The 22030-nt window shown below is 44.6% G+C and overlaps 1 protein-coding gene and 1 long non-coding RNA gene across 4 annotated transcripts in view; one reads left to right on the forward strand and one right to left on the reverse strand.

Annotated features, from left to right (window-relative positions):
* hhat (hedgehog acyltransferase) overlaps nt 1-13112 on the reverse strand; it is a 74691-nt gene extending 61579 nt beyond the window's left edge. Inside the window, exons 1-6 of the mRNA XM_035400561.1 lie at nt 12945-13112; nt 11821-11966; nt 6500-6567; nt 6033-6146; nt 5347-5541; nt 1168-1380 (exon numbers count right to left, since the gene is read on the reverse strand). Of these exons, the coding sequence (XP_035256452.1) occupies nt 1168-1380; nt 5347-5541; nt 6033-6146; nt 6500-6567; nt 11821-11944 (714 nt within the window). The 5' untranslated portion in view covers nt 11945-11966; nt 12945-13112. The remainder of the gene's footprint in view (nt 1-1167; nt 1381-5346; nt 5542-6032; nt 6147-6499; nt 6568-11820; nt 11967-12944) is intronic.
* Nucleotides 13113-13136: 24 nt separating this feature from the next.
* On the forward strand, nt 13137-21551 carry LOC118218137. 3 transcript variants are annotated; one of them, XR_004763374.1, is made up of 4 exons: nt 13193-13260; nt 15311-15435; nt 18999-19146; nt 19928-21551. It is a non-coding gene; the product is annotated as an uncharacterized LOC118218137 (long non-coding RNA). The 3 variants fall into 3 exon arrangements; XR_004763375.1 differs by lacking the exon at nt 13193-13260 and adding an exon at nt 14492-14510; XR_004763376.1 differs by lacking the exon at nt 15311-15435 and having other exon boundaries at nt 13137-13260; nt 19928-20866.
* Nucleotides 21552-22030: the final 479 nt, after the last annotated feature.

The following is a 22030-nucleotide window of genomic DNA, read 5'->3' on the forward strand; positions in this document are numbered from 1 at the left end:
CAAAGGGTCTCCGCCTATGATAAGACCTGACAGGCTGGTCCACGTGTGACAAATGTGCGTACAATACAGAAACAAACAGGCCCTGATGCCAGTGCAGAATTTACCCTGAACTCAATTCCACCTCCGCTCCCGTGCTCTACCGAGAGAATTCAGCCTGTGAAAGTCTTTAGGAGTGGTTCACCATGCTGTTCTTAATGTTGTGGACGGTAGCAGCGAATCAGTCCTCTATTACTCATCTATAGATGACAGACGTCAGGATGGGCCAATAGCCACAGGTTTGTTGCCTGCAGTGTTTCTGAGGAGAACAAAAGGACTGAGAGCCTTTGTCTAACTGATTGTTCGTTTTTAAATCTGTAACCATGGAAATGGCCCTTCTGTTCTGCCACAGTTCATTGGGCGAAGCTTTACACTCAAACGCTTCACACACCCGTGACTGTCAAAAACCCGCTGACAAGCACAAACAGCATTAATCCTTTAAGGTTAATTAAAGCGATTCAGATAAACACCGGCTACATGCAGATATTAAAAGATGCAGCTCTTCTGAACACGAAAACAACTCCAGTGATAACAACAGTATTATAATAACAGACTCATCTTTTCATTTCATTGGCTTGGAAAATTGGAAAAATGTGACAGAAGGAAAAACCCAAATTTATCCATGCCTATTTACAATGTTCACCTCCTCAGCTTGTGCTACATCCGTACATCCAGACGCAAACGACTACAGCACCAAATATCCACTAATGACTTCCCTAACAGGAGGACGAATTAAACCACTTCTGCCAAGACGAGAAGTAATCTTCACCCCACAGTACAGCTCTTATTATCCATCAGCGTAGCTACGACAAACGGCTAAAACAGGGGGGCAGTTCCTGAAGGGCCAGTGTGTGTGTGTGTGTGTGTGCGTGCGTGCGTGCGTGTACGTGTGTGCGTGTGTGCGTGTACGTGTGTGTGTGTGTGTGTGTGCGTGTGTGCGTGTACGTGTGTGTGCGTGTGTGCGTGTACGTGTGTGCGTGTGTGTGTACGTGTGTGTGTGTGTGTGCTGGTTTTAGTTTCTACATGTTATGCAGGCTTAATGTCCTGATGGTAGGAACAGAGAAGTTCACATAAAACACACATCATGAGCTGCTGCCCAGACCCCCTCCCCCCCTGGGGCTGGAGCCTCACCTGCCGAGTGAAGTCCCGGAAGCAGACGACAGGCCCGTTGTAGAACAGGGGGTGGTAGAAGGTGTAGGCGGTCAGCCAGCCAAAGCGCGCGAGTCCTCCAGCCTCCAGGGGGCGCCAGGCGTGCTCCAGGCTGAAGCTGATGGAGCGCAGACAGCAGACCGCGATGGCGCAGTACAGCAGGTAGTACTCCGCCTCCGTCTCGAACCAGCTCCTCTGCCAGCCGGGAGGAAGAACAGCGCAGTCTGAGCGCAGTCTGAGCACAGTCTGAGCGCAGGTCTGTCCAATAAGGGCTCAAGAACTTTAAAGAACATTAAAGGACTCATTTAAATGTATTAACTTCACTCTGTGTTTATCTCACAGGTGCAAAAGGGGCACTAAGCTCTCACAACCCTGGGGGACAACATGCTTATCACAGCAGGAACACACAGAGAAAAGAGAAATATAGAAAGGAAACTGACAAAAAAAGAAAGTACTATTATTAAAAACAACATTATAGGACTTAGCACCAACAGAGGTAAAACGTCACAGGTCATAAGAATAACTATCGACCTGAGCTGATATGTAAAATTTAATACTTTTTTTTAGTAAATAAATAGCTTGTGCATGATATAAACAAGCGTGTAGGAGGTTAATATAGCAGATTTCTCCACTCCAGGAAAACTTGGGCTTAAAATACCCAGCGCTTAGCGCAGGCTTACATAACGCAGCACAGCCTGTCACTGCCAGCTCCTCCTGCGTCTCAGATGAGCTCACACCTGCAGTGTTGGCCAACACTCTTCAGAGGAAAATAATAAATAAACTCCAAACAGGTCCCTCAGAGTCGCTGACTAAACCCCGCGTGAATCAAACGCTCAACGCCTGACTTTTCAGGAACGTTGAAAAGCCTGGCGGCTGACTGCAGCTCTCCAGCCCGACTCCTGTTCCTCAGAGCATGGCTCCAAAATTCACTCATGACTCTGTACTCCTGAGCGCGGTCTGGGAGGGCAGGCCGTGTGTGCTCTCTGAGAGCGAACACCAATCCCACAATGCACCTGGGGAGCGTACACCAATCCCACCATGCATCTGGGGGGCGTACACCAATCCCACCATGCATCTCGGGAGCATACACCAATGCCACCATGCATCTGGGGGGTGTACACCAATCCCGCTGTGTGGCTGGGGGTTCGATGCCCCGCCATGCACCTTCCACACCGGTTACCACCTTCACCACCAACGTTAAATACATAAGAAGGCTGTCCAATCAGAAGACAGGGCTGTCCGCTTTCGTTTCAAAAAAACTCAATAAATCCGTCAGTCTGGCACATGGAAGGAGGGATGTGGAGAAGGACCTACAAATACACGTCTGAGTTCACACATGGAGCCCAGAAAGAGATGGAGGGAGAGAGAGATACAGGAGAAAAGAGGGGACAGATAGAAAGAGAAAAAAGTACACAGTGGCAGGCTGTGAAAAGGGTGTAAGAACAATCGTTTGTATTGCGTTTTTTTTCCCATAATGCCACAGTACAGATCACTCTGTAATCGTGTTAGTCTCATTGAAGAGCAGGAAGACCTTGCAGCAGCACTCAGCAGCGGTGGGACTGGGGATCTTTTAACGGCCGGACAAAACGCTGCACGTCCACAACTCATTCCACTACAGCCCTCTCGGCTACGGAAACGCATTACGGTCCAGACCACAGCAGGAAGCAGCAGCAGAAATAAAAGCCCATCTAAAAGTGCGCCGTAGAAACCTGTCCGTTCCTCATTAATCATCAAACGCCTTCTGTAATGAAGCAGGTGAGAAAAACACATCACAAAGCGCGCAGGTCTGATCGTCCACAATCACCCTCCGCCTGGGGCCGTGTGTTAAAACATCAGCACTAGGGAGCGTAAAGAAAAGCGTGTTTCCATACACATGCAGGGAATCATCCACGCCAGAGGCAATCTATTCTAAAACGCTGTCAAGGCGCCAAATCATCAAGGCGCTGGCTCAGAAAAAAAAAAAAAAAAAAGAAAACAATTAGTAGAGCACACTTCTCCCAGGCCCGAGTGTTATTAGCATTTAGCTTCAAATTAGCGCATGGCCGGAAATAGCAGCCAATATCCAGCTGCCATAAATTACAGAAAAATACAGCCAGCAGCACCAACAATACGCTCCAGCTCGGGGCCTAGAAGGGACTTAATCATTTTGTTCCATCAAAAATGACTGCGATTATCAAAAGGCAAAGATTATGCTCCCGTAAAATAAAAGCACATTTTACCAGACAATGTGTGTGTTTATAGACACACAGACTCACACACACACACACACGCACACGCGCACACACACATACACACATAGTGGGATAAAACAGGAGGAAATAAATAATAAATACAAATACAACAAGGGAGACATCATTCCCCCTATAAGAAATGTTAGCATGTGCATTCATGCCTTTTGAAAATCCCAGTAGGTAGAAGAGAGGACAGCGCTACTGATTTAGTGCATGATCCCGGCGATGCTGCAGCCACAGCACCAGAGCCACACCCGCACAGTTTCACAGGAGCACCAGAGTTAGCGTGAGTAAAGAACCCTGATGCTTTAGCAGCCACATTTACATGTTATAGCCATTCAGCGGGCCAATCACACAGCGTACCATATTTACATACGATCATTCATACAGCCGGATAATCAGCGCAGAAATCCAGGTTAGTGCCTCGCACAGGGGTGCGAGTACAGGGCTCCACCGGGGAATACAGCAGACAAGCTGACGGGTTCGTGACAAGCTGACGGATTCGTGATGCGCAGAAGCTGAGATGCTCGCTGTAAAACGAACTGTAATTACATCACTTCTGCCAATCTGTGCAGGGCTGACTCAAATTAATCCCAAGTATTAAGTAATACATTATAATTCTCCCCAACTCTGCCCCAGTATTAATTTCAGGACACCCCCATAGATTGGCAGAAGCAATGTAATTAATTTATGTTTTAATAATACCTCATCCGGTTTCATGATATGCAGAATGAGTGAGAAAGAAACAGCGTGACATCCTTGTGCGTTTGTCTCCTCCTGAATTTGTAATTCATAAATTACAACTGATCAAAGAGAAGTTTGACAGAGGGGGCACACCCATTACACCCCCCCCCCCCCCATTATCATGGTACTGTTAGCACCCCCTGCCAAAAATAATAATAATAATCCTGAACAAAATGTCCTGCATGTAGGCCCCACCCCCACTCCACGCCCCCTCCAAAGTCAAAGTGAAATCTCTGTCCATGGAAATGGATGCTGAAAAAGCAGAAACGGCCTCCCCTCCACTTCTTAACATTTTGAGTCCCTGCGACCACAATCTCCCCGTCTAACGTCAGAGTGCATGTGTAATGGTGCATTTTTCACATGCTATTTGCAATAAAGCAAACTGAGAAGCTTGAGATTAATTTTTCCAGATAATTAGCTCGTTTATCTAGATTCTAGATCTTCTCAATATTTCATATCTATGACAGCAGTGGTAAATAAGTTATTTCAAATGGGTGGTAAAGTAATGCTTAATGTGACAGATCACTGATTTGTCTTATGATGCAATCAATTGCAATATTTATTTATTTTTCTTTTTTCCCTCCAGATGAAAGGCCTCATCAGAAGCTCACACAAACGCACGGTTGCCGTTTGCTGCTTTGATACCACCTGCCTTTTGAGCCCCTATCAGAAGCAGCCAGCTGAGATCAAAAAGTCTTCAGGCACAGAGGCTTCCAGAATAATCTCAGAAGAAATTTCAGACACACACAGACAATAGCTATGACACACAAGGGCACGTAAGCAGACACACAGACAGGCACACCTGTAGACTCACTGACACATGAAAGCTCAGGTGTACAGACACACAAACACAAATACACAGACATGCACACCTGTAGACTCACAGACACACAAACACATAGAGACAGAGATTCACAGAGACTCAAACTCAGAGACTCAGACACACAGAGACTCAGACACACAGAGACTCAGAGATTCAGAGACACAGACACACAGAGACTCAGAGATTCAGAGACACAGAGACTCAGAGACACAGAGACTCACAGACACTCACAGACTCAGAGGCACAGACACACAGAGACACAGAGACTCGGAGATTCAGAGACTCAGAGACTCACAGACTCAGATACGTGAGCTCACAGGTGCAGACAGACAGACTCTTGGACGGACACACAGACGTGCTCACCTGCAGCTCCTCCAGGCTGCCCAGGTACAGGGTGGCGAGCAGCAGCAGCGCACAGACCCAGGTGAGGGCGGGTCTGCGCAGGTGAGCCACGCCAAAGAACAAGCAGGTGTGCAGGAAGACCACGCCCACGCCCAGGGAGCCCAGCTCCGCCCAGGCCACCAGCAGGCCGTACACCGTCAGCACCGCCACCCGCCCCTGCAGAGGAGAGATCACATCAACCACCACGCCTTCCACTTTCCTGCCACCCAACCCTGGAGAGGACGAGCGTGATCATTGCAGCCGCCGTCTCACTCTCTTACTGGCACATTCTCCCCACTACGTTATTCTGCTGCCAGTCCTATCACAGCAATAAGCTGAAACAAGATTAGCCACTGCGGTGGTTTGCTTTATGGGGCGCTAGCTGGGTAGTTACGCAGCGCCAGCCAGCACTAGCCGGGTAGTTCCGCAGCGCTAGCCAGCGCTAGCTGGGTAGTTCAGCAAAACAGGAGAACAGTGCCTTCTCCTGATACAGTACAGGTCTTACCCAAATATATAATAATAATATAATAGTGAATGTGAAATGTATGATCATTAAACTGTATCATATATTGTAATACAGTTTACAGTATCTGTAGTATCGAGTTGACAGTATAACATTATGTATGTATGTTACATATACAGCCAACCGTTTGCCGTGAATCTCTTACCCGAGGAATAAAGATGCTCGCCAGTCTCGAGATGACCGCATGGCCCAGGAAACTCCAGAGTAAACACTTCCTGGCCCATTCATTCCAGAAACTCCACTCAAAGTCAGTGGGGTCCTGAGAGAGAGGGGAAAAATGTCTGACACAACATCTATCAGAAAAAAAAACGTCTTTTAAAAAAATCCTGTAGAAACTGAATCAGCCAGCACTGGGTCAACTACATATTTGAAATAATTTAAGTACATAGACACTGGCAAAATCTGAAAATACAAACCTTTGAGGATGTTCAACCACACATTACTCACAAAAACAACAAGATTTTTGCACAAATTCTCTGGTAAAAATAGAGTTTTTTAAAAACTGTAATCTGTAGGAATTTTATTGTGTCTAAAATGTTAATGCAGCCATTTCAGATAGCTATTTGACCCAGGTCTGTGTGTAGGAATGGGAATATAAGGCCAGTCTGTAACCTTTTTATATCCTGGAATGAGAAATCCTTCCTGCAATTCAAATTCTCGGTCCAGGCCTCCTTCGTACTCTGTAAAAATAAAAAACACAAGGTCCACTTCGTGAAGTTTTTTTTTTTTTTTTAAAGATATACTTTTTATTGAACCCTGTGGGGTAATTTGTCCTCTGCATTTTGACCCATCCTAGGTACTTAGGAGCAGTGGGCAGCCACAGTGCAGCGCCCGGGGACCAACTCCAGTTCTGAGGCCAGTGTCTTGGTCAAGGGCACCTGCAGGAGCGCACCTAACATGCATGTCTTTGAGTATGGGAGGAAACCGGAGTACCCGGAGTAAACCCACGCGAACACGGGGAGAGCATGCAAACTCCACGCAGAGAGGATCCGGTCAGACCCGGAATCGAACCCGGAACCTCCTTCTTGCAAGGCAACAGTGCTAACCACTATGCCACCGTGCCCGCCCAGGTTAAGCACTGTTACCTGCCCCACCCCCCCCCCCCCCCCCCCCCCACCGGCCCCCCCAGCCCTCAAGGAAATAACAGATTTCAATATATTGAATATATATTTAAATATCACACTTCACAAACGTATGGAAACGTATTTCTCGGAGAGAAAATCCATCATATCTTAAGAGTGTATGTTCATTAACATATTCATGAGACGTTTTAACATCTAGTGGTGCTGACTGCGCATGTTTTCCCAAAGTGTTTCAAATGAATTCAATCAATCAATCATTAACCCATCGATCATCGTGCACTCTCAGTGGTGTGTCCTAGCAACACTTCAACACATCCCTCTCCTTTCAGTCAGGGAACACCTTTAATATGTCAAACTGTGGTCTGACATTTTAAAAGGACAAATCCCCGCTCCTCAGTACAAACAAAGGCAGACCGAACACAGTGACACCTGTCCTACACCATGAGAACAAGAGCGGGAAATTACAGCGAATCAAATAATAGCACTAAAGAAGAAGGTCATGAGCAAAGAACTCCCTGTATCAAAACAGGGCCTGCTTTCTAACCCCTGTCCACTTCCACAACACAGACCCTCACCCCCTCCATCTGCAGCTCTGCAAACATATTACAGCTGGACAGCTAGACTGGAGGAGGGCGTAGAGATGGTGTAACATGAGTAGAGATGGTGTAACAGGAGTAGAGATGGTTTAACAGGAGTAGAGACGGTGTAACACATGAGTAGAGATGGTGTAACGTTACTTTTTTCAACAACGTGCTACATTGAACTAGGGCTTTTGTGTATCAACTGAAAAAAGACACACACAGTTTTAGTGTTGTGGTTATGACACCAAAGTGCGGCCAGTCAGAAGCCATTTTGTAAACAAAGTGCTTTACTTCGAAGGCACATTCAAGTGCGGACACAAGGACATGTACACTAAGAGCACTGAAATGAATGAAAAGCCTATTTATTCAGCAGAATGTCTGAAGGAATATCTTTGTTTGATCTATCCCTCTGCTAAGTGGCTTCCAAGCTTCCAAAGGAGACTGAAGACAGACCTCTCCTGACTGCTCTCTTCCCATCCTCTTCCCTAAGCACACCCATCTTCAGTAATTCAGTTTACGCCATTTTAATGGCTTTGCCTTTATTACGTTACTATGGATCTTTCCTGTATGTATTCAGTGCTTGTATTTTGGTTCTCGGGTAGCACAGTTCATTTGTATTAATGCTTTAGTGTTGCAGCAAATACACTCGCTGGTCTGGGAACGTTAGGTCTGGCAGTAAAGCGTCCATAAATCAAATGAATGCAACTACAGTCTCCCTAGATAAGAACACGTGCCAAGTGAAAGCATGTAATGCAAGGTAATTCATCTTATGAACTGGCCTAGAGGACAAGGTCTACACACCTGTTCAAGGAAACTGCACTTGAGGTTATGACATCACATCATGCATTGCTTAATTACAAGGCGCCGTTTCCCAAAGTAACACCCTCACAAGCTGCCACCTTAAAATGAACATTCTGTAACCCTGGCACGTTCTGGAGGTTTGACGGACGTGACGCGGTAGCTGGAACGCTGCAGTTTGATTTTAAATCTGCCTGTTCTTTAGCGATCTCCATGTGCCAGAGACGGAGTGAGACAGAGAGAGAGAGGGAGGGAGAGGGAGAGAGACAGAGAGAAGGAGAAGGAGAGAGGGAGAGAGACAGAGAGAGACAGAGGGAGAGGGAGATGGAGACCGAGGGAGAGAGAGAGAGATAGAGGGAGTGAGAGAGAGAGAGAGACAGAGGGAGTGAGAGGGAGTGTGAGGGAGGGAGACAGAGGGAGACAGAGAGAGAGAGAGAGGGAGAGGGAGACAGAGAGAGACAGAGGGAGATTGAGAGAGACAGAGAGAGACAGAGGGAGTGAGAGGGAGAGAGACAGAGGGAGTGAGAGAGAGACAGAGGGAGAGGGAGAGAGAGAGAGACAGAGGGAGTGAGAGAGAGAGTGAGAGAGAGACAGAGAGAGACAGAGGGAGTGAGAGAGAGAGAGACAGAGGGAGTGAGAGAGAGACAGAGAGAGAGAGGGCGGCAGCCAGGCTGTGCAGTCAGAGACGGGGCCTGAGCTGACAGCCGTCGGGGAATCCCTCTGTGTGTCTGCAGATTCGCCCTGAACGATCCCGCTGCTCTGCATTGCAGTGTCAGCTGACCCCCCCCCCCCCGCCCCCCCCACCCACCCACACACCCGCACCCCCAGGCTCCGCCACGCCCTCTCTTCCTTCCCGAGACAGTCCCCTCATCCCCCCAAACAGAAAGCCTTCCTGCATGGTGCAGTGGAGTGGAAACTTACTGCAGCACCACCGACACACCCTCAGACACCAGTGCTGCAAGCAACGATGCCACAGCTCCCCCTGCTGGAGGTAAACAGCAACAGCATGGCACTGCTTGCTTGTTTATTTGTTTTTTTAATACATTTGGATTTAGCGTTAGTGAGTTAACACTCACGTGAAAGTAAGTCCCGCTTAGGCAAGGGGCGTGTGTGACAGATGCGTGGAGCGTCTGTCTCGATCACAATTTAATTTTACCGCTTGACATAATCTCTCTTCTTTTCTTCATCAAAACCTTTCAGCAGGAAAATGTTTCATTTCAGACAAAAACAGCAGCTAAGTGCAGAACAAAAAAGCAACTAGATCTGCGGGGTCCAAATGAGGCCCTGCGATGCGAGAGATGATGTGATGTGATTGATGTGTTCACACTGATGCGATTGATGTGTTCACACTGATGCGATTGATGTTTTCACACTGATTTGATTGATGTGTTCACACTGATGTGATTGATGTGTTCACAATGAAGCGACTGATGTGTTCACGCTGATGCGATCGATGCATTCACACTGATGTGATTGATGTGCTCTCACTGATGTGATTGATGTGTTCACACTGATGTTTGCCAGTAAATTAATTCATTGGATTTCATAGAATGAGTCACTATGATCTACATCCTGCATCAGCCTGTATCAAGCCATCACGTTACAAATCCATCAGCGGCCAGACTTTTCAGAAAAGTAAATATGCTTATGGATGCATCCCTGGCAGCGGGAACGTAAATCCAGCATGGGAGGTTTATGGATATTACAGATTTATTGGACTGCCTTGTCCAATTACTATTTTTCTGTTAAATTATTTGCCTTATGTTCAAGCTGCTATCAGGTCTTAAATTGTGATTTGAGAAGCACGTTGACAGGGTTAGCAGACTTCTTTCCTGATGTTGGTTGGCAGGGGAGTTGTTATTTATTTTTTTCCATTCAGACATTGGGTTTATTGAAAATAAAATAGTTCCTCTACGGTTTCTGCTCTGAGTTCACTAAAAAAAGCCCCAAATGATTCAGCCTGAACCACTTCACTCCTGTCCTGAGGGATCCCCACTGACCCCCCATCACACACTGCATTCACCTACTGACAGACACACCCCCTCACCAACACCCCCCTCGCCCCCAACCTTACTGAGCTTCACTCCTGTCCTGAGGGATCCCCACTGACCCCCCATCACACACTGCATTCACCTACTGACAGACAGACCCCCTCACCAAACACCCCCCTCGCCCCCAACCTTACTGAGCTTCACTCCTGTCCTGAGGGATCCTCACTGACCCCCCATCACACACTGCATCCACCTACTGACAGACAGACCCCCTCACCAACACCCCCCCTCCCCCCAAACCTTACTGAGCTTCACTTCTGTCCTGAGGGATCCCCACTGACCCCCCATCACACACTGCATCCACCTACTGACAGACACACCCCCTCACCAACACCCCCCCTCCCCCCAAACCTTACTGAGCTTCAGCATCCCTCCAAACAGACATTCATTCAGGTCCTCTAATGGTGGCCATCTCACCTGTCCAAAATCTAACCCTCAGGTTTCCAGAAGGTTCTGGAACTTGTGCAATCTGAAACTCTGAATCCCTCACCGCTTCAAACCTCACCTCATCAGTTAGCTTCACCTGAGAAACCCCCCCACACCTGAGAAACCCCCCCACACGCACACACACACTTACACTCTCTTTTCTACCTAACCCCCCCCCCCCCCGCTCTTACACTCTTTTCACCCCCCCCCCCCCCGACCCTGTACACACAATACTTCCGTCTTTCTTTGCCTTTTTCTTACTCTGATTCAGTTTTCTTCACCCTCCTGGTACCTCACTCATCCCCAACTCACTGCAACATTGTGAAGTGTGTCCGTGCCCTCAGAAAGCACCACAGAGGCTAGGTATTATTAGTAGCATTATTTCAGCTCCTTAATAGGCACCACGCCACCTTGTTTTCGCACCGACAGGCTTCCTCAGATCCCAGGCCGAACGACCTCTCCTCCCTGAGACGAGTCAGGCGGTTCCCTGTCTGTCAACAGTGGCCAAAACGCGAATCTCTGTCGTGAAACTTTATCTGAGCAAGAATAACTCATTATCAGCACAAACAACACATTAGTGTTTCTGCACATCTGATGGGAGTGAGTCTGCAGGAATAACTGGAACGGTGGGTTTTCAATTACAAAAATAACTTCGGAAATCACACATCTGGGTTGCAGCTGAAGTTTTACCAGTGGTTGAGCTTAGAGGTAGTCCATCTAGACTCACTACAATTTAAATCAGCAGATCATTCAAGCCTAATTTGGCACACTAATTGATTAGCAGCTTGACGAGATCTCTAGCTGTTGAATGAGGTGTGCTTTGTTAGGGTTGTAGTGGAGTACCCATCGGACGGTACATCTCCAGGAACAGGGTTGGTTACCACTGATCTAGCACATCTATTCTAATATCATAATTAACATCGATGACACATTTCGGTTCACATGCATTACATTCAAGCTAAAAAGTGCAATGACCAGAGACAAAGATGGCTTACCTTTTGAGAATCTGTGCAGGTGGTAAAAGGAGTACAGATGAGACCCCATGGACAGGATCCAGTAGATCCACAACTCCCAACCGGGCAAAGCGGCAATGGAAGACTCCTTCTGGGTACTCATCATCAACAGCAATGGTTCTGCGTTCCTGAAATAACATGTTTGCCCTAAATAAATGTATACAAATCAACTGAATTATAAATAAATGCATCTACAATTAATACCGTTACCACTGTTTGAAAACCTACGGAACACATGGAGACAAACATCTTGAAGGAACGAATTATCTTCTTGTGAAGGAATATTTGGGGAAACAAAATTCGTATTTCACTAATTGTATCGCCCGGAGACACGGATATCTGAAGATATACATTTCTCTCTACGTCCCCTAGGGGCTCTGTGCTGTTGCAAGTTCGCTAATTTTACAACTCTGATACAGCTACTAGTTTGCCACCTTGCTCGCGATAACCAGGATTTGACCACAACTACCTACACTGTATTTTGTAAAAATGATGCTGGTGAACTCATTCTGTTATTAAGCATCACTACGATTCATCAGGGAGTGTGAGAACATGTAAATCCACAAGAGCTTGCTAAATTACTAAAGTAGCACCATCCATCTGCGTTTTTCGCAGGGCCTCACTAAATTCATAAACAGCGAAAAGTTTTGCCTTAAATTGCAGTCACGCTTTGTTATATAGATTCTCGTTGAGTTTTGCTGTGTTAGGTCGTTCATGTTGTACCTGTAACGCACAGCTGACAAGCATTCATTTTAAAAGGATGGTAAATCCAGGTGAAGTACGCCGAGCAAACATTATACTGTTTCTCACCGATACGTTTACAACAGCAAATACTGGAACCATTTTCGTAGCCTATGCTGCACAGTCGTGATTTGGAAATTAGCTAAGATGTTGAATCCATTTAAAATATAATTGTTTCGTAGAGGTCTAAGGGGGCAAATCATCTTACTTAGATATGATCTGCTATATGTGTGGTTTGCGTGGCGTGACAATTAACAATGAATACAACAGTACCAACAGAAACAAACTGCGTTTACATTAACCTCTTGCTCGTGTTAGTATAGCCGTTTGGCTACCTGGCTAAAAATGTATTCAGTTCTACTCACAAACATTGTGCTTTTGATCACTCCAGTGTCTAGACTTAACGTAACATCTTTCGTTTATTCGTCTGCGGAGCAGCTCTGAAAATGGTTGAATTTCTCCGCCTCTCGGTTCCCGTATTTCCCTGCCCCTCAGTCTTCCAATTGGTCAAATTTGGAACCGTAATTTTCCCTGTGCGCGTGTCCTGTTTGGACCAAATCCGCGTCCGTCAGAAAAGCCGCTCTTTGCAAACAAAGAAACGAAAGCTGTGCAAAGGTGCGCGTTTAGCTTTGCCCACTCTCCCGCTGGCTCCGGAGGAGAGACCATTTCTTAAAGACGCAGGTCAGTTTTTTTCATTTTTGGAATTTACCGATGGAATATACTTATAATCCACGCGAATGAGTTGCGAATTTAACCAGCCTATGATACTTACCATACACTTGTTCTGCTAGAGGTCATTTTTACCAAGTAAACGCAGGAGGAGCTACTCCTTGTCTTTGGCATGTGGTGTACTTGTGGTATTTCATTTTAATTCTGCAACCACACGAGACAAAACATAAGTTGACGTGCTGAAATTACATTACATTACATTACATTACATTCATTTGGCAGACGCTTTTATCCAAAGCGACGTACAAAAAGTGCATTTCATGGTCCTAGACAACTGCTAAACACAGGTTCAGTAAGGTACAATACTTATTTTGTACAGCTAGTTCTAGCCAAGAACACAGTTCACACAGTGAACACTATACTGACCTAACCTCTACAAAACAAACTAGGCAGAAGAATAAGCTACAGTATTAGGACAAATACAAATTACGAAAAAGTGCTGGGATGGGGCAACATGTAACAAGTGACATGAAGGGGGGGGGGGGGTTATTTATTTTATTTTATTTTTTTAAAAGAGTGAAATATACAGCGTGGTGGTGGTTAGTCTAGGTATAGTCTGAAGAGATGAGTCTTCAGGCCACGGCGGAAGATGGGTAGTGAGGGGGAGGTTCGGAGAGGGACGGGGAGTTCGTTCCACCACTGGGGGGCTAGGGTGGAGAAGCTCTGTGATCCCTTTGGGCGGGTGGGAGGGGTTACAAGGCGCCCTGCTGCCGCAGAGCGGAGTGGTCGAGCAGGCACATAGAATTGAGTCATGTCCTGCAAGTAGATGGGGGCTGTCCTGTTGGCAGCAGTGTAGGCAAGAGTCAGGGCTTTGAACCGGATCCTGGCGGCGACCGGTAGCCAGTGGAGTGATCGCAGCAGAGGAGTGACGTGGGAGAATTTGGGGAGGTTGTAGATGAGTCGGGCAGCGGCATTCTGAATCATCTGTAGTGGCTGTATGGCACAAGCTGGCAGGCTTGCAAGGAGAGAGTTGCAGTAATCAAGGCGAGAGGTCACCGTAGCCTGGACGAGCAGCTGGGTGGAGTGCGTCGTCAGGTATGGTTGAATCCTTCTGATGTTGTACAGAAGGAATCTGCAGGACCGTGATGTTGCCTTGATGTGCTCCTTGAGGTCCAGTTGGTCATCCAGGACCACCCCCAAGCTCTTGGCAGAGTGAGAGGCAGTCATTGTGGTGCCATCAACCGTGATTGAGAGCTCACAAAGTAAGGAGGTCTTGCACGGGAAGTGCAAAATTACTTCTTGTGAAAGGATATTCTACCCAAAATGTGAATTTCGTGTTTTTCTACTTACATTGTGTGTTCTCAATCCATCCAGGTGTTTGTTTTTTCTTTCTTTTTTGTAAAACTGGGGGTTTTTTTTTTTTTTTTTTTTTTTTTTTTTTTTACATTACCCTGAGAGGCCTATATTGGAGTCAACGAGCAAAAAACTGCATGCTCAAACGACACCAAAATCAGCAGACAAATCGCAAGCACATCCCCAAATGAAATGGAAAAAAGACCTTTCAATGGTCTCATTGGTGAAATTTGGAACACCATTTTTTTAAACACTGCAATCAATATTAAATCAAATGTGAACACGCCGTTTAAACTAAACACTGCATAACAATGAATGGAATTCTAATGAAAGGTTTGTATTAAATCAGTATTTGTCCTCCCTTCTAGAATGAATTGCAGTTACGTGGAAAACAATATTTGGGATATGCTTGTTTTGTAGGCTTCTTCATTTTTCTCCCTCTGTTTACAATCAGTATGGTAAAATATAAATAGCCTGTACCTTTGACAGTTTTTGGCATTAGGCTTATTTAGAATGCACCGATTGGCTGGGTCTCTGGCATGCTGTCATTCAGAGCTCTGATTGGCCAGTTCTCTTGGATGTTGTGTTCACATTTCCAGAGAGAATTGCTGAGTGGTTCCAGCTTTTAAGCACCCCCCTCCCCCCTCCCCCCTCCCCCTCCCCCTCTCACCCCACCCCAGTGAGTTCATGGCCTCCCATTATTTGGCAGATTTGTTTTCGCAAATGTTGTGCTGGCTGAACCTTCCAGCCTGACGGCAGAAACGCTTCGGGATCATACATGTGCCACTTGAGGGACACTGGGAAGATAACCTAACAAATGTGTGGGGTAAACTGGTAAGAGCTACGCTTAGTTTCCTATCAGTCCAGATGTTTGGCTTTTCTAACATGCCATAAGCTGTAGATGTTATTGAATAATGGCTTGTGCTGTTTGTTTGAATGCATGTGGGCAGTGGGTGAGGGGCACTGACTGGGTTAGAGTGAATGGGGAGGGGTTTAAATTTATCACGGGTATAATGAGAATTAACAAACATAGCAAGTGGACTCACAGAGGAAAGTATAGTTCTGAGATTTGGGTGTTATTACATTACATTACATTACAGGCATTTAGCAGACGCTCTTATCCAGAGCGACTTATACAACTTTTTTTTTAATTTTTTTATTTTTTACATAGCATTTTTACATTTTATCCATTTATACAGCTGGATATATACTGAAGCAATTTCGGTTAAGTACCTTGCTCAAGGTTACAACGGCAGTGTCCTACCCGGGAATCGAACCTACGACCTTTTGGTTACAAGCCCAGTTCCTTACCCACTGTGCTACACTCTGGGTGTTATATTGTTATTTGAAGTGAAAAATAAAAATATATACTGTATATATATTTTATTATTTCATATTTTATTTGAAGCCATGTATAGATATTTCAGGGAATGTACAGTGTACTGCGGAATTCCAAGCTATTTCATTGAATGACTCGCTACTTTCTGTGATGGAGCTGATCGTTGTTCTCAATTGAGATAAAAGCGGCTAAACCTTGTATCACTTAGGCCTGAATGATCATGATTTTAGTATGATTTCTATCATAACAACAGAAACCACAATAATAATAATAATTTAAAAAAATAATAATAATAAAACACTTTTTGTAGAGCACATTTCAGTTCAAAATGTTTTAAAGCTAAAATAGGATATTGTCAATGAAATGTAAAAAGTAAAGTCACAGTAAAATAAAATAACCTATTGTATAGTTTATTGTACTTGCACCATACTCAGACATTCAGACAGTACATTTGTGCATTGTGTGTTTTTTTTTAGATCTCAGCATGTCTGTTACACAACAGGGACCTAAAATGTAATGCACAGATCAGAGGAACTTTTTCAAGGCGCTAAGCTTCCTCCTCTTACTGTAGGGCTATTGGCTATACGTGGGATCGCCAAGCTAAATTGTTTGATGCTCGTGAGACTTCAGTGATGGGTCAATAATTTTGGCAGCCTACCTATAGGTCATGCCAGAAGTCAAAGAGAGGTCATGGGCTGGTGTAAGCCCATCTGCACAGACACACAATCAAGTGGGGTGACTGAGGGAGGGAGAGAGAGTGGGGGGGGGGGGGGGGTGGAGAGAGCAGGAGAGAGAGGGAGAGCAAGAGGGAGAGAGATAGCAGGAGAAAGTGGGGGAGAGGGAGGGGGGGAAAGAGCAAGAGAGAGAGAGAGCGGGGGAGAGAGATGGAGAGAGAGAGGGAGAGAGAGCAGGAGAGAGAGTGGGGTAGAGAGCAGGAGAGAGGGGGAGAGAGAGAACAGAAGCAAAAGCAGCATTTAAGCCGAACAGTTCAGAAGGCACTGGCTGAGAAGGGTGCAAACTGTTGCAGTGAATGAACGGGAATGAGCATTAATTAGCTGGAACTTCAATCAAAAAGGGAAGACGTGCTTAATTTTATTAAGGACAACTCAACTGCTTTTTTTATTTTTAAGTGTGTTATGTGTATTTCCGTTTATTAGATTTTTCCTATCATTAAGGACCAATGTCTCTGCATGAGGAATCGTGGAAGGGGAAAGGCCCTTGTGCTTATTAACCACACTGCTGAGTGAGGCCACAGCACCCAGAGGATATTAACATGCTAAACAATTTTGTATTTAAAAAAAACAAAAAAAACCAAAAAACAACATAATTTACCAGACTACATTAATTCATCAAGACTTGTAGTCTTTTTTTTAACCTGAGTCAGACATAAGGCTAAACCTTTCCATTGAGGATGGTCATCTCTCAAAATCCTGTGTTTCATGGAACAGGACATCATGCTCCAAAAACTGGAAGGAGACTGACTCCCGCTCTTTCTGAAGATGTGATGTTCCTCATCGGTGGATTAATATAATTTTGTTACTGAAAAAACACGGCTGTAAACTTCAGACGGCCTTTGTATATCCAACACTGAGCTCCACACACAATGGAGTTCGTAAGGCCTTCCCACGTCTACGTGTTGCTGGATTTCTCTCGGCTCGGTTGGACCGCGCTCGACAGGCAAAAGTCAAACAATCGCGAGCGTTTTTTTTATATTTTCCGTCGCACTCAGCACTCGCACCGCGCTGGACCGAGAGAGCGGCGGACGCGTATAAAAGGGGAGTGGTGGACCGGCCGCGGCGGGCTGGCTCAGTGCGCTTTACAGCGGCCAGGGATGGGACCGCTGGGCCGGGAGGTGCCGCCGCGCAGGACGCTAAATTTTTGTTATGGTGTTTTGGTGAGGGTCGTTACCAGTCATAGCGAGCTACTTATTCAAACAGTCTTGCTCTGAACTACTTTGTTCTACTCTCTCTCTCTCTCTCTCTCTCTCTCTCTCTCCCCCCCCATCCTTCTCTCTCTCTCCCCCCTCTCTCTGTTAGTCTGTCTGTCTGTTTAAATGTTTGGTGTTTTTGGTGTTTTCTCAGGTTGTCCACTGCCCCACCCTATGCACCCAGACAGGAAAATGTTCCGTGTTAAATTAGCTCATGAGAATACTGTGATTCACACTGAACTCATATGAACTGCAGTATGTAAAGCTTGAATTAACACTAAACATTTTACTATGGGCATCTAGCAAGCTAAAGAAGGTTTTCTATGAAGTCAAAAGAAACAACACAATTGACATTGTCTTGATCAGACAGACTGGATATTTGACCTTGGCATAACATTTTTTTTGTATCTTTAGTGATTCAAGTATTCCTATCTGTAAGTTGCCATCGTAACTACGAGAGTGCTGTCCAATCTAACTTCAAGAACATAGTAATCGTTCCCATTACAGATTTCTCTCTTGTTATCAATTGGTTAGTTAAAATGGTGATGATAATTGCAATTCTTAACTCTTGTACAAAAGATTTTGTACAAGTGTATAACCAACATTTCAGTATTTTCACTTTATGCTACAAAGTGTCGAAAATAAATGAATTAATTCATGCATTTTAGCTGCTACACAGTAAAACATTCACTGTTAAATCAACTCGTAAGAGTGTACACGCACAGTAAAATGTCCAATTACACAATTACTACATAAACGGAAACTGATTAAAGAGAAAATATTTAAGAAAATAATTTCTTGTCTTTGTCTCATTAAAATAAGCATGATTGCCACATTGTTATCAAAAAACATCTTGATACAGTGCAAATATTTAACATATCTACAAGTATATGGTGTGCACAGTTAATTTCATTTAAGTGTGTATTTTATTTTTTATGAGATATTTTTGGTGTCTGCTGAATGGCGACTCAGCTGGAGATACCAACGGTCAATAGGCTACAACACAAAATGAACGGACCTTACGGAGCAAAAAGCTTCCCGCACACCTCGTTTGTGTAAAACGTTGATTTTCGTCATAAACGTCTGGGCGTCTGCGTCGCCGATAAGTGAAATGCCGATCTGTTCTACCAGGTTTCCAAAAGGGACGCTACTAAGAAGCTGGCTGACCAAGTCCCGGCCCAGACTTCTGCTGCTCCTCGCGGGGTTGAAACGGCCGCAGGTGACCCTGATGCGGAGGAAACGGATGAAGCGCACGAAAGTAGCAAAGGCCACGTAAGCGGTAAATATTGTTGCTATGCACGCGAGACATATAGCCTAAATAAACTGGGAGCACGCACGCGGGAAGCACACAAGATAATAATTAATAAATGATTACTTAGGAGCTTCATCGGTACGTGAACTGACATTTTGAAAAAGCCTGCCGAGGGAGCAGTTGGTTTAATTATGATTTATATATTATTTATCTAGATTATTTCCCCTACACATAATGTTTTTACGTGTTCTCCCTGCCAGTTTTGTATATCTTTCTTATCATCTTTGATGAGACAAGGTAGGATATTGGCGAGTAGGCTACTCCAGGTATATTTTTATAGATTGTCCTGTCTGTGCCATATAAAAAAGCAACGTGTCCGTTTCCAAGACTGCTTTGAAAACCTTTGAAAGTACGTTCTCTCTGTTATATTAGTAGCCTATAATAGCAAAAATGACACAGACTACAGTAGGCCTATTTAATAGTTTCTCTTCCAGAGTTGAGTAAAGGAGACATTTGCCTTTATTCAAATTATTGGTACTGTGCTTTCCTCAAGAGCTAAAAAAAAAAAATTAAAAAATCAGTGTTATCAAATGGTATTTCTTCTATACTTTCATAAATTAGGTTTGGTGGCATCAGCTATTACCAAATAATGTTGTGTAGGAAGTAGCATTGCCATTTAAATGTAGAGACAAACGCATAATACCATTGTATGGAAGAGAGCGCATTGTTTCTTTGCTGATGGGGAGAATACAACACATGAATAATCTGTAGATAATTGATTCATTTTTTGTTTTGTTATGTTTTGCAGGACCTCCAATCGAATGCCACATTTCTCTTGAACGCTCGGTGGAGAAGATGCCTGCGTCTGGCTTGAAAATGGAAGATTGCGAAGCCACAGAGGAACTAGGTCTTAAAGCTCCGCATACACGACGGACTAAACGCCAAAAGCACAGGACTTACTTTCGTTTGCATACCATGAAATCAAGGAATCAACAACTGAAATATATGCTGGCAGAGTAAGCCAATCATAATCTACGCAACAACCTGTACACCATCTCTGAAATGTGCATACTCCATGTGATTCATTATAATATTTAACAGCACGTGTGATTGTACAATATTTACTTTTAATTCCAAATCCCTGTAGTCACTGGTACTTTTCTGGTCTGTACATTATCATTTGTCCAGGTTATCTGTAAAGGAAGGAGTGGAGTATTCCCATTCTGTGTACACTAGAGCTGTACCTAGTTTTCTGCAGACGGTCGCTGCATTAATCTTCTGCAGATATTGCTAATAACAACTGATTTCTGACCGGAAAAGCTGACCGGCAGCACAGTGCAGTGTTCTGGAATATTTTTCCGCGGGCTTTATTAAAATGATCCTGGGACGGGCCAATGAAAGAAGACAGAACTGTGGAAACGCGAGTTAAAGGCGGAGCAATCTTTCTGCCTGAGTGACTTACATCTACCGACCGACACCACGGATCCCTGGTCTCCTGAGAGCATTTAAAGAATATACGTGATTTATAGGTAGATTTAGAGGTGCACGTTTCATGCCAAGCTTGGAGAAAAAGCAAAGTTCAAAGCAAAAAAAATAAATTTGAACACCTTTATCATGAACCAGACTAACAACAAACTTACTTTGTTTTGAGCAAGCAGTTGATCATACATTATATATTATATATAAGTGTACACATTCGTATATAAACAGTCACAGCTTTACTGTATATAGCATTACGATAAAAAAATGATCTCCTCCATTGCAGCTAGACGGGAGGGCGGGAGAAAACTGAAAATGTAAATTATAACGTAACATAACATAATGACGAGAACAGGTCGTTCAATCCGACAATGCTCTGCATTTTCCGGACTAATCGGCATAATCTGAAAGATATGGCTTTGGTCATTCAGAATGTTTACACTACAGTTGGCTTTCTCTCATTTTAAATGTAGTCATTTCAGTCCATTGACATTATGAAGCGACCACATCTTAGTGTGATAGTGTGATAGTCCATTAAAGGATGCTTCAAACGTTCGGCAGTCACCATGTAATAGTATGTGGTACATGGTACCTTGGTGAGCTGGTATTCAGAACAGAGTCCAGATCTGTAGTTCTGGGTTTGTACAGTACAGTAAGGCAGTATGGAGCAAGATATCAAGCTGACCCTGAATCTGACCTGAAAAGACTATTTTCTTTTTTTTTTCTTTTAGATGAATAGATTAATGCATGCCTCCATCTTTGTATAACTGCATTGAAGCGAATGTCTGCGAGCTGCAGGGTTGAAGGAAGTCTGCAGAAACCTTTATTTCACTCAGAGAATGTTTGGGGCATTATGGTATATATGTTTCACAGAATGTCACTAGCAGCACACATGATCTGTCCTGGAAGGTGAGGAAGAGCGGATATATTAAAACTTGAACGAGCCAATTCAATATGTACTCAGACTTCACTCAGTGTCCATGATTTGTACCATAATCTAATCTGTGTGTATATTTCCAGAAAACAGGTCTGTAGTTCTTTTTCCTCCATTTGTAATTGACCCCCACCCCCCACCCCATCTGAGTGACTGTTATGTTGTGGGTGAGTGGTAGTCAGCCACTGCTGCCAGCTATGACCTCTGACCTTTCATGGCCTATCTTTTCTGTTGCGTAAAATACGCTGCTGTGTTGTTCTTTCTGAGTGTGAAATGAGATTGAGATTTTTTTTGCTTTTTAGGGGGTACAGTCCTCTATGAGGTTTGGCTAACACTGAGAGAAGTCTACTGTTTGCTTTCACTTGTGGGCTTCCATAGTAACTTTAACTGAGGAGTGAAAGAGAGAGACTGAGAGAGAGAGAGAGAGAGAGAGAGAGAGAGAGAGAGGGAGAAAGCTGTATATAACTATACAAAGCTTGTGTCACGAGTTATCATTCT

This window comes from Anguilla anguilla, chromosome 18 (assembly GCF_013347855.1).
Source record: "Anguilla anguilla isolate fAngAng1 chromosome 18, fAngAng1.pri, whole genome shotgun sequence".
NCBI classification, from domain to species: domain Eukaryota; kingdom Metazoa; phylum Chordata; class Actinopteri; order Anguilliformes; family Anguillidae; genus Anguilla; species Anguilla anguilla.